Source organism: Zalophus californianus, chromosome 6, assembly GCF_009762305.2.
Source record: "Zalophus californianus isolate mZalCal1 chromosome 6, mZalCal1.pri.v2, whole genome shotgun sequence".
Taxonomy (NCBI): domain Eukaryota; kingdom Metazoa; phylum Chordata; class Mammalia; order Carnivora; family Otariidae; genus Zalophus; species Zalophus californianus.
In genome coordinates this window covers 136,403,611-136,416,477 of record NC_045600.1, presented here as the reverse complement: position 1 = coordinate 136,416,477, position 12,867 = coordinate 136,403,611, and the positions used below count along the sequence as shown (strand labels likewise).

At 42.7% G+C, this 12,867-nt stretch overlaps 1 protein-coding gene across 8 annotated transcripts in view; it reads left to right on the top strand.

Annotated features, from left to right (window-relative positions):
* Nucleotides 1-12,867, top strand: part of SV2B (synaptic vesicle glycoprotein 2B) — a 197,500-nt gene that overhangs the window by 145,746 nt on the left and 38,887 nt on the right. For all 8 annotated transcript variants that reach the window (XM_027572485.2, XM_027572481.2, XM_027572479.2 and 5 more), the window contains 2 exons: nt 10,988-11,121; nt 12,435-12,524. In XM_027572485.2, the coding sequence (XP_027428286.1) occupies nt 10,988-11,121; nt 12,435-12,524 (224 nt within the window). The remainder of the gene's footprint in view (nt 1-10,987; nt 11,122-12,434; nt 12,525-12,867) is intronic.

The following is a 12,867-nucleotide window of genomic DNA, read 5'->3' as shown; positions in this document are numbered from 1 at the left end:
GGGGTGGGGGCGGGGAGGCGGGGCAGGGTCAGTCCCACGCAGACCACGTGTCTGCCGTACAGTGGAGCCCGTAGGGTGCGGGGTGTTACGACAGGAGCCACCACAATAGTCAGTACGTGCTGCATCACTTTTTCCACTTTGCTTTACACACCTACTTCCGGGGGTATGGTTGCTAAGGAAGCAATACAAAGATTCAGATGGGAACGTGTTGACCAAGACTGAATGGGATGCCCATGGCAGGGGGGCCGCGCCACTGCTGGCTGACATCAGGGCTTGTGATTCAATATTTTACCCCACACAGACAGGATGTTTTTCGTTTGCTTGCTTGTATGAAATCTGTGACTTTAATGTCCATTTTTAAGATCCAAGACTCTTGGGTGATTAGGCTTCATTGAAACAAGGATTAGCTGGGCGGGGAGGCGGGGGGGGGGGGCACCCAAGAAACATGGGGTAGACTAGAATCACAGTATAACAGGAGTGATTATTTACTTTAAGCCTCATTTTACCAGGACCAGATGTTTTGTCCAGAGTGAACCAGACATTTGATGCTGTTTCTCAAAGTGCCCAAGACACTAATCTTCTAACACCCCTCCACTCAGCAGGGACAAATGCCAGGGTAACTACAGAAAGGGGACTGATGTTTGTGTACTGCTTGTGAAACCCATTTAATTGCTTTTTCAGGAATGAAGTGATGGGAGGTCTTGGCACCAGGAATTCGGGTAACTGAGTCATTGAGAAAGAAAATTACAAATCTCAGAATGTTTTCCTGGGAACTCACGGTCACAGCCCAGAAAAAATTGGATATATTATGGAAGATTAATTCCCATTGTAATCAGCACCACCAGCTGTTTGTGAAAGCCTGATGGTGAAAAGTAGGGCAAGCTAAAAGATCAGTGAACAGAACCATCCCTGTCTCCAAATTAATAGTTGTTCCATATATTTGGAAGCAGTTCACTATTTAATTTTATTTAATTTAAGATCCCAAAGATCTGCCTAATGAATGTGATAAATGGAGATTACCAAAATCACCATAAAAACTACAGAGGCATGAGGGAATAACGTATTTGGGATAATTTACACATATTATCATAAAGAAAAAAATTTGTTTTGGGCAGAATACTTTATAAATGTACCCACTTCTGCTCTCCTTTCCTCATTATCCACCTGAGTTTGACTGCTATGTAGTTTTGATCAACTTGACTTCTAATTATTCCAGAGTAGCTTTTGGACATGAGCTGTAAAATGTGTCAATATTACTATGGTTTTATCTTCCTCTTTCTAGAGTTGTTGTCAGGAGAAAGGAAAGGTTTTTTTAATTAAAATGAAAACCTACAAACCCCAGAGAGAGTATGCTGTGCATAGAGATTTGATTCTCGTTGAGAAAGTTGGATGATGTGTGTATTGTGTGGCCAAATGTGTCACAGCGGCTTCAGTCCCATGTTTCCCCACCTGGCGTTCCCTCTGGCATGTCCTTTAGTTGCACAGACTAGGAAATATCAGCAGAAAGAGCAGTGCAGGTAGAGTGAGTAGAAGCGCAATGGGTTAAGAGTCAAGGGCAAGTAGAAGGAGTCAAAACACAAGGGGAGTAATAGAGTGTTCAAGATGTTCACTGCCCACCACTGCAGCTGGTGACATGGTATATGTTTACATATAGACTTACCTCATTTTATGGCACTTCACTTTATTGTGCTTCGCAGATAGTAAATGGAATGGAGATTTTATGTTCCAATAATGATTATCCTCTGAACTTTAGAAATCAATATATTCATTTATACAGTTTGTCTTTTTTAAAAAAAAATGCTGTTGGAATTGTCTTCAGAGTTACTTGGAGTGGCATGAGAAAACCAAGCTATTTTATAACCTTGGATTATCTGATTATTTATTTTCAAAAGATTTTATTTTTGTTTATTTGTTTAACTTATTTAGAGCGAGCACGGGCAGGAGGAGGGGCAAAGGAGACGGAGAGAGAATCTCAAGCAGACTGCCCACTGAGTGCAGAGCCTGATGTGGGGCTCAATCTCACGACCCTGAGATCATGACCTGAGCCAAAATCAAGAGTCGGATGTTTATCATACTGAGCCACCCAGGCACCCCATAACCTTGGATTTTTTTTCCTTTTTATTGTTATGTTAATCACCATACATTACATCATTAGTTTTTAATGTAGTGTTCCATGATTCATTGTTTGTGCATAACACCCAGTGCTCCACGCAGAACGTGCCCTCTTTAATACCCATCACCAGGCTAACCCATCCCCCCACCCCCTCCCCTCTAGAACCCTCAGTTTGTTTTTCGGAGTCCATTGTCTCTCATGGTTCGTCTCCCCCTCTGACTTACTCCCCTTCATTCTTCCCCTCCTGCTATCTTCTTTTTTCTTAACATATGTTACATTATTTCTTTCAGAAGTATAGATCTGTGGTTCAACAGTCTTGCACAATTCACAGCGCTCACCATAGCACATGCCCTCCCCAATGTCTATCATCCAGGTACCCCATCTCTCCCACCCCCCACCACTCCAGCAACCCTCAGTTTCTTTCCTGAGATTAAGAATTCTTCATATCCGTGAGGTCATATGATACATGTCTTTCTCTGATTGACTTATTTTGCTCAGCATAACACCCTCCAGTTCCATCCACATCGTTGCAAATGGCAAGATCTCATTCCTTTTGATGGCTGCATATTCCATTGTGTATATATACCACTTCTTCTTTATCCATTCATCTGTCAACGGACATCTTGGCTCTTTCCACAGTTTGGCTATTGTGAACATTGCTGCTATAAACATCGGGGTGCACGTACCCCTTCGGATCCCTACATTTGTATCTTTGGGGTAAATATTTAGTAGTGCAATTGCTTGATCTTATGGTAGCTCTATTTTCAACTGTTTGAGGAACCTCCATACTGTTTTCCAGAGTGGTTGCACCAGCTTGCATTCCCACCAAGAGTGTAAGAGGGTACCCTTTCTCTGCATCCCTTCCAACATCTGTCGTTTCCTGACTTGTTAATTTTCGCCACTCTGACTGCTGTGAGGTGGTATCTCATTGAGGTTTTGATTTGGATTTCCCTGATGCCGAGCGATGTTGAGCACTTTTTCATGTGTCTGTTGGCCATTTGGATGTCTTCTTTGGAAAAATGTCTGTTCATGTCTTCTGCCCATTTCTTGATTGGATCATTTGTTCTTTGGGTGTTGACTTTGAGAAATTCTTTATAGATTTTGGATACTAGCCCTTTATCTGATATGTCATTTGCAAATATTTTCTCCCATTCTGTCGGTTGTCTTTTGGTTTTGTGGACTGTTTCTTTTGCTGTGCAAAAGCTTTTGATCTTGATGAAATCCCAAGAATTCATTTATGCCCTTGCTTCCCTTGCCTTTGGCGATGTTTCTAGGAAGAAGTTTTTGTGGCTGAGGTTGAAGAGGTTGCTGCCTGTGTTCTCCTTTAGGATTTTGATGGACTCCTGTCTCACGTTTAGGTCTTTCAACCATTTGGAGTCTATTTTTGTGTGTGGTGTAAGGAAATGATCCAGTTTCATTCTTCTGCATGTGGCTGTCCAATTTTCCCAACACCATTTGTTGAAGAGACTGTCTTTTTTCCATTGGACATTCTTTCCTGCTTTGTCAAAGATGAGTTGACCATAGAGTTGAGGGTCCATTTCTGCGCTCTCTATTCTGTTCCACTGATCTATGTGTCTGTTTTTGTGTCAGTACCATACTGTCTTGATGATGGCAGCTTTGTAATAGAGCTGGAAGTCCGGAATTGTGATGCCGCCAGCTTTGCTTTTCTCTTTCAACATTCCTCTGGCTATTCGGGGTCTCTTCTGGTTCCATACAAATTTTAGGATTATTTGTTCCATTTCTTTGAAAAAAGTGGATGGTATTTTGATGGGGATTGCACTGAATGTATAGATTGCTCTAGGTAGCACTGACATCTTCACAATGTTTGTTCTTCCAATGCATGAGCATGGAACGTTTTTCCATTTCTTTGTGTCTTCTTCAATTTCTTTCATGAGTATTTTATAGTTTTCTGAGTACAGATCCTTTGCCTCTTTGGTTAAATTTATTCCTAGGTATCTTATGGTTTTAGGTACAATTGTAAATGGGATCGACTCCTTGATTTGTCTCTCTTCTGTCTTGTTGTTGGTGTACAGGAATGCCACTGATTTCTGTGCATTGATTTTATATCCTGCCACTTGACTGAATTCCTGTATGAGTTCTAGCAGTTTTGGGGTGGAGTCTTTTCGGTTTTCCACATACAGTATCATATCATCTGCAAAGAGGGAGAGTTTGACTTCCTCTTTGCCGATTTGGATGCCTTTGATTTCTTTTTGTTGTCTGATGGCTGTGGCTAGGACTTCTAATACTATGTTGAATAGCAGTGGTGAGAGTGGACATCCCTGCCACGTTCCTGACCTTAGGAGAAAAGCTCTCAGCCTTTCCCCATTGAGAATGATATTCGCTGTAGGTTTTTCATAGATGGCTTTTATGATATTGAGATATGTACCCTCTATCCCTATACTCTGAAGAGTTTTGATCAAGAAAGGATGCTGTACTTTGTCAAATGCTTTTTCTGCATCTATTGAGAGGATCATATGATTCTTGTTCTTTCCTTTGTTAATATATTGTATCACGTTGATTGATTTGTGGATGTTGAACCAACCTTGCAGCCCAGGGATAAATCCCACTTGGTCATGGTGAATAATCCTTTTAATGAATTGTTGGATCCTATTGGCTAGTATTTTGGTGAGAATTTTTGCATCCATGTTCATCAAGGATATTGGTCTGTAATTCTCCTTTTTGATGAGGTCTTTGGTTAAGGGATCAAGGTAATGGTGGCCTCCTAAAATGAGTTTGGAAGTTTTCCTTGCATTTCTATTTTTTGGAACAGTTTCAGGAAAATAGGTATTAATTCTTCTTGAAATGTCTGATAGAATTCCCCTGGGAAGCCATCTGGCCCTGGGCTTTTGTTTGTTGGGAGATTTTTGATGACTGCTTCAATTTCCTTAGTGGTTATAGGTCTGTTCAGGTTTTCTATTTCTTCCTGGTTCAATTTTGGTAGTTGATACATCTCTAGGAATGCACCCATTTCTTCCAGGTTATCTAATTTGCTGGCATAGAGTTGCTCATAATATGTTCTTATAATTGTTTGTATTTCTTTGGTGTTGCTTGTGATCTCTCCTCTTTCATTCATGATTTTATTTGTTTGTGTCATTTCTCTTTTCTTTTTGATAAGTCTGGCCAGGGGTTTATCAATCTTGTTAATTCTTTCAAAGAACCAGCTCCTAGTTTCATTGATCTGTTCTACTGTTCTTTTGGTTTCTAGTTCATTGACTTCTGCTCTGATCTTTATTATTTCTCTTCTGCTGCTGGGTTTAGGCTTTATTTGCTGTTTTTTCTCTAGCTCCTTTAGGTGTAGGGTTGGGTTGTGTATTTGTGACCTTTCTTGTTTCTTGAGAAAGGCTTGTATTGCTATGTACTTTCCTCTTAGGACTGCCTTTGCTGTATCCCAAAGATTTTGAACAGTTGTGTTTTCATTTTCATTGGTTTCCATGAATTTTTTAAATTCTTCTTTAATTTCCTGGTTTACCCATTCATTCTTTAGTAGGATGCTCTTTAGCCTCCATGTATTTTAGTTCTTTCTGACTTTCCTCTTGTGATTGAGTTCTAGTTTCAAAGCATTGTGGTCTGAAAATATGCGGGAGTAATCCCAATCTTTTGGTACCGCTTGAGACCTGATTTGTGATCTAGGATGTGATCAATTCTGGATAATGTTCCATGGGCACTAGAGAAGAATGTTTATTCCTTGGCTTTGGGATGGAATGTTCTGAATATGTCTGTGAAGTCCATTTGGTCCAGTGTTTCATTTAAAGTCTTTATTTCCTTGTTCATTTTTTGCTTAGATGATCTGTCCATTTCAGTGAGGGGGGTGTTAAAGTCCCCCACTATTATTGTATTGTTGTCAATGTGTTTCTTTGCTTTTGTTATTAATTGCCTTATATAATTGGCTGCTCCCATGTTAGGGGCATAGATATGTACAATTGTTAGATCTTCTTGTTGGATAGACCCTTTAAGTAGGATATAGTGTCCTTCCTCATCTCTTATTACAGTCTTTGTTTTAAAATCTAATTTGTCTGATAGAAGGATTGCCACCCCAGCTTTCTTTTGGTGTCCTTTAGCATGGTAAATGGTTTTCCACCCCCTCACTTTCAATCTGGGGGTGTCTTTGGGTCTAAAATGAGTCTCTTGCAGACAGCATATGGATGGGTCTTGTTTTTAATCCAATCTGATAGCCTGTGTCTTTTGATTGGATCATTGAGCCCATTTACATTCAGGGTAACTATTGAAAGGTATGAATTTAGTGCCACTGTATTGCCTGTAAGGTGACTGTGACTGTATATTGTCTGTGTTTCTTTCTGATCTATGCTGCTTTTAGGCTCTCTCTTTGCTTAGAGGACCCCTTTCAAGATTTCTTGTAGGGCTGGTTTCGTGTTTGCAAATTCCTTTAGTTTTTGTTTGTCCTGGAAGCTTTTTATCTCTCCTTCAATTTTCAATGAGAACCTACCTGGATATAGTATTCTTGGCTGCATATTTTTCTCGTTTAGTGCTCTGAAGATATCATGCCAGTCCTTTCTGGCCCGCCAGGTCTGTGGATATGTCTGTTGCCAATCAAATGTTTCTACTATTGTAGGTTACATATCTCTTCTCCCGAGCTGCTTTCAGGATTTTCTCTTTGTCTCTGAGACTCGTAAGTTTTACTATTACCTGTCGGGGTGTTGACCTATTTTTATTGATTTTGGGAGGGGTTCTCTGTACCTCCTGGATTTTGATGTCTGTTTCCTTCCCCACATTAGGGAAGTTCTCTGCTATTCTTTGCTCCAATATACCTTCTGCCCCTCTCTCTCTTTCTTCTTCTTCTGGGATCCCAATTATTCTAATGTTGTTTTGTTTTATCATATCATTTATCTCTCGAATTCTGCCCTCGTGATCCTGTAGTTGTTTCTCTCTCTTTTTCTCAGCCTCTTTATTTTCCATCATTTGGTCTTGTATATCGCTGATTCTCTCTTCTGCCTCATTTATCCTAGCAGTTAGTGCCCCCATTTTTTATTTCACCTCATTAATAGCCTTTTTGATTTCGACTTGGTTAGCTTTTAGTTCTTTTATTTCTCCAGAAAGGGTGTCTCTAATAACTTCCATGCTTCTTTCAAGCCCAGCTAGTATCTTTAAAGTCATGATTCTGAACTCTAGGTCTGACATCATACTAATGTCCGTATTGAGTAGGTCCCTGGCAGTTGGTACTATCTCTTGTTCTTTTTCTGAGGTGATTTTTTTTGTCTTGTCATTTTGTCCAGAGGAGAATAGATGAATGAGAGAACAGAATGCTAACAGGTTAACAACGTCCCCAGCAAATATACTCTATACACATCAGAAAAGACCTGAAACCAGGGGAAAAGAAAAGGAAAGAAAGAAAAAAGGAAGAGGAAAAAAGAAAAAGAAAAAGAAAAAGATAAAAACAAACAAGAACAGAACAAAACAAAAAAAAACAGAATATGATCAAATATGATCAGACTAGTGTATAGATCAGTGCCACACACTAGATTTTGGGCGTATTTTGGTCTGTTAGAAGAAAGTGCCTCCTAATATTTTAAGGGAAGAAAGACTTATATATGTACAAAATAAGGGTTGATACAATGAAGGAATGGAAGATGACTGTAAAGATGAAAATTATAAAAGATTTTATAAAAGGAATTGATAAGATAAGAAGTTGTTTGAAAAAAGAAAGAAGAAGATTAAAAAACAAAAAAGAAAAAAAAGAACAGGGAGAGAATGTGATCAGGCAGGAGACTAGAACAAAGCCATACACTAGTGATTTAGCTATATTTTGATCTGTTAGAAGAAACTGTTTCTTAAAATTTTAAAGAGAGAACCACTTATATATATATATGCCAAAAATAAGGGTAACTACTATGAAGGGATAAAATATGACTCCAAAAAATGAAAAATAAAAAAAAAAATTTTTTAAAAAGGGATTGGTAAGATGTTGGCTGAAAAAGGGAAAAAGAAAAATTCAAAAAAAGAAAAAAAACAGTTAAAAAAATCAACTTTGAAAAACTAATGAATCATGGTAAAAAAGCCATGAATTCTATGTGCAGTATTCCCCTAGCGCTGGAGTTCTCCCGTTCTCCTTGATCGGTAAACTTGGTCTTGGCTTGCTGGTTGTTCGTGCAGATCTTCTGGGGGAGGGGCCTGTTGCTGTGGTTCCCAAATGTCTTTGCTGGAGGCAGAATTGCCCCACCCTTGCCGGCCCGGGCTAAGCAATCTGCTCGGGTTTGCTCTCTGGTGCTTTTGTTCCCTCCAAGCTCTCGGTACAGCTTTGGAGGACCAGAGTGAAAATGGTGGCCTCCCAATCTCCGCCCAGAGGAGTGGAGAACTCGGGGCCCCGCTCCTCAGTGCGCCCCCAGAGAAAAGCAGTCACTCCCATCTCCCCAGTCTCCGGCCGCACTCCGTGCTCACCCAGCTTGTGACCGAGCGTTGCTATCTCTGGCACCGACCCCGTGTGGAGTCTCCAAACCCAGCAGATCCACGCGATGCGCTCCTGCACCGCTCCTCCTGGGGAAGGAAGGGGAGTCTCCCTGGCTCTGCCGCTTGTTGGGTCCCTGCTGGAGGAGCAGTGGCCCGACTGTCACCCATCACAGTTTATGGCAACCCCGAGCTGAGAGCCCGTGCCTCGGCTCCGTCTCTGCAGCCGGCTTCCCTGCTCCGATACCTGGGAGCTCTGCGGCACTCAGGCACCCCCGGTCTTTCTGTGACCCTGAGGGTCCTGAGACCACACTGTCCTGCGAGGGTTCCACACCCCGCTTAGCCACTGGAGCGACATCCCTCAGCGGAGCCGACTTCTAAAAGGTCCGATTTTGTGCTCCGCGGTTCTATCTCTTGCCAGAAGCGGCCGACGGAAGCCCCCTCCCCCTCCGTCTATCCTCCCGAATATCGCCTCGGATTCACTTCTCCACACGTCCTACCTTCCAGAAAGTGGTCGCTTCTCTGTTCAGAGAGTTGTTGCTATTCTTCTCTTCGATCTCCTGTTGAGTTCATAGGTGTTCAGAATGGTTTGATCCCTATTCAGCTGAATTCCTGAGACCAAACGAAACCCAGGTCTCCTACTCCTCCGCCATCTTGCTCCATAACCTTGAATTTTTTTAAAAAGCAATTATTTTGCTGATTTTTGCTTATATTCATCTATTTTAGTCAACAACTTTGGCAATAAATGTCGTGTAGCTATTTCTTAGCAAATCAAATCTACCCTCAAAGCCGATGAATTGGTTGTCAGGAGCTTTTGCACTTAGCCAATCTGTGGTGGTATTGGCATTCTGTGAAAACCCACCAACACCGCAATGATGTGGGAAAGCCAGGATTTGTACTCTGATCTACATGACTATGAAAATCTAGGCTCTTTCCACTGTGCTACCCATTCCTTAAAAGAGAGACTTTTGAGACCCATGAGGATGTTTGAAATAATGTTTTGTAGATCCAGAAGCAATTTCTTAGAAATGCTTTCAAGAGGCACCTAGGTGGCTTAGTTGGTTAAGCGTCTGCCTTCAGCTCAGGTCATGATCCCAGGGTCCTGGGATCGAGTCCCACATTGGGCTCCCTGCTCAGTGGGAAGCCTGCTTCTCTCTCTCCCTGTACCCTTCCACCCCCTCCCCACTTGTGCTCGCTTTCTCTCTCGCACTCTCTGTCTCTCTCAAATAAATAAAATCTTAAAAAAAATGAAATGCTTTCAATAATGAATGCTGAGTAGGAGCTAGTCATCTCTCCATTTCAGTAATGATAGAATTCATTTGAATTTAGAAGCCCTGTCTCTTTAAAATTAAAAAAACAATAATATAGGCATACCTTGGAGATATGATGGGTTTGGTTTCAGACTACTGCAATAAAGCAACTATCAAATGAATTATTCGGTTTCCCAGTGCATCTAATAGTTATGTTTACACCAAACTGTAGTCTAGTAAGTGTGCAATAGCATTATGTCTAAAAAAGGTGTACATACCTTAATTAAAAAATATTGCTAAAAAATGCTAACCATCATCTGAGCTTTTGGCCAGTGGGAATCACTGATCACAGATCACCATAACAAATGTAATAATGCAAAATTTGAAATACTTTGAGAATTACCAAAATGTGACAAAGAGACACAAAGTGAGCGAATGCTGATGGAAAAATGATGCCAATGGACTTACTTGACCCAGGGTTGCCACAAACCTTCAATTTGTAAAAACTGCACCATCTGCAAAGCACAATAAATTGAGGTATGCCTGTATTATGACTGATAGTGCTTTTCAGAGTGTGGTCCTGAAACCTTGGCATTAGAATCACCTGGAGCTGGTATTGCACTTTGGCCTGGGAAGCGGGAACCCCAAGGTCCTAAGGTCCTGATCTGGTATTCTTTCCTAGAAGACAAGGGGTCCCTGAGGTGTGTGATCACTCTCCCTTCCATCCAGATCATGCTCTGGGTACTCAGAACCCAGGAATTCCCACGAAACTCAAGGAATCGTGACAAAGATGCCCATTCTCATTGTGGTAGAGTATTCACATATATCAGCACGAGGCCCCTCACTCTGTGAAAGGGGCCAGGAGAAGAAATGAAAGGAGTCTCGCAAGGGTAGGTCATGGCCTGGCCTTCCAGGTCCTTATTTTTCAAGGCAAGGGGATAGAACATCTGTATTAATAGTTGGTTCACTTCAGTTTTAATGACTATAGAGAAATATAGGATGCAGCCCAAGGCCCGGTAAATGTCAGGCCTGGCCAACTCGGGTGTTCTGGAGATGCATGTTGCCCGTGCCTGTTCCAGACTTCTGCCTCAGAAGGTTTGGGGACAGTTGGGGGTTTGCATTTTAACCTGCTTCCCAGGCGATGGTCTTGTGCCCTCATTTGAGAGCGAGTGATTTAAGGTCACTCTACGATCATGTCAGAAATCCTCTGACTGCTTCTTCACAGGCTGGGGCTTCAGCATGGGCACCAACTACCACTTCCATAGCTGGAGAGTGTTTGTCATCATCTGCGCGCTGCCCTGCACCGTGTCCATGGTGGCTCTGAGGTTCATGCCAGAGAGCCCGAGGTTCCTGCTGGAGGTGAGTCAGCCCTGCCCCCGCCCCCACCCAATTTGAGAACGATAGCCCTTTGGCCCCCCTCCTCTCCTGCTTGCATTTGCACACCACCCCCACGTCAGCCCGCCTGGCCCATCATCATGTCTGGCTTTATCGCTGTCTGATGGCTGCACGCCCTGGATTCAGGGACTGTCAGAGGCTGCTTCCAGCTCCCATTCTCTCCAGAGGCTCTTCAAAACTGTGGGATGATTTTTCAAGTTGCTACAGTGAGATCTGTGGGAAAACTCATGTCTCCCGCAAGCCCATCAGGACCCCTCCCCACAGGAAAGCTGCTCCTGGTGTCTTGAGAAAAGAGTCCTTCCAACTTGGGGGTGCCTCTTGTGCTTGCAGGGGTCAGACTGGGTGGGACTGGCAGAGGAGTGATAGGAACTTGAAGCCTCCTACATGCCCAATTTTGAGTCCATTTCTGTGTCTCCTTCTAGATCTTCCTACAGAGTGATCGTCCTTGTCAAATTCCCTTGTGTCCCATTATCAGGGGCAGACACCGCAGGGAGTTTTTTTTTTTTTTTTAACCAGGGATCTCTCAAAATTTACCCTTTGTGGTGCATTAGTTTTCTAGGGCTGCTGTGATAAAGGGTTTTGTCACAAACTGAGTGGCTTCAAGTAACAGAAACGGTGTCACAGTTCTGGCGGCTGGATGTCCAAAATCAGGGTGTCAGTAGGGCCACGTTCCCTCTGAAGTCTGTAGGGGAGTCCTCCTTTGCCTCTTGCAGCTTCCGGTGCTTTGTTGGCCATCACTTGGCTCGCGGCTGCACCACGCTTCCTGCCTGTGTCATCTCACGCGCTCCCCTCCTGTGTCTCCGTATTCACGTGCTGCCTTCTTATAAGGATACCAGTTGAACTAGATGAGGGGCCCATCCTACTCCAGTAGGACCTCATCTTAATGACATCTACAGCAATCCTATTTCTAAATAGGGTCCTATTCCAGGGTACCCAGGGCTGCAGGGACACAATTCAATCTGTAACATGTTGCTTCGTTGCTTGCTCTGGTCAGGGAGGAACGTGGCTCCCCCTCCAGCAGTCCCTCAACCTTACAACTAGGCTTGTTGTACTGTGTAATGGGAATAGTGTGTAATGTTTACACGTTACACCCCGGAGGCATTACCTTAGCATCCTTCCAAGATGGGCTGGGGACAAAGACTTGTCCCCATCCTTCCCAAGACGAGTGGCAGTGCATCCATGTCTAACCACTTCACACTAAGGGTTGGATGCCCCCGTAGGGTTTCCACCCCTCGTCAGGAAAGGATTTCTTACACCTCTTTCCTTGCTTTCACCAGATGGGCAAACACGACGAAGCCTGGATGATTCTCAAGCAAGTCCACGACACCAACATGAGGGCAAAGGGGGCCCCGGAGAAGGTGTTCACAGTGAGTGTGCGGCACCTATACCAACAAGAGGGGACCTCCCCTCTTTACTGTTTTGGCTTGCTGAAAATTTTATTATATCATGATATTTATTAATTTGATAAAGGAAATGTATCAGAGGGAGAATAAAAGCCTGACATTCCTATTATTGTGTCATAATTATTTGTTCATTTTGATGGATATCCTTGTTACTGATAATTGTTAAAAAAATGCTGAAGGAAAAAACTAGCTGTGTTCATATGGGCATAAGCATATGTGCATATATTTACATCTACATTTTTTTTTAAGAGAGAGAGAGTGTGAGTGAGCAGGGTGGGAGGGGCAGAGGGAGAGTGAGAGAGAGAGA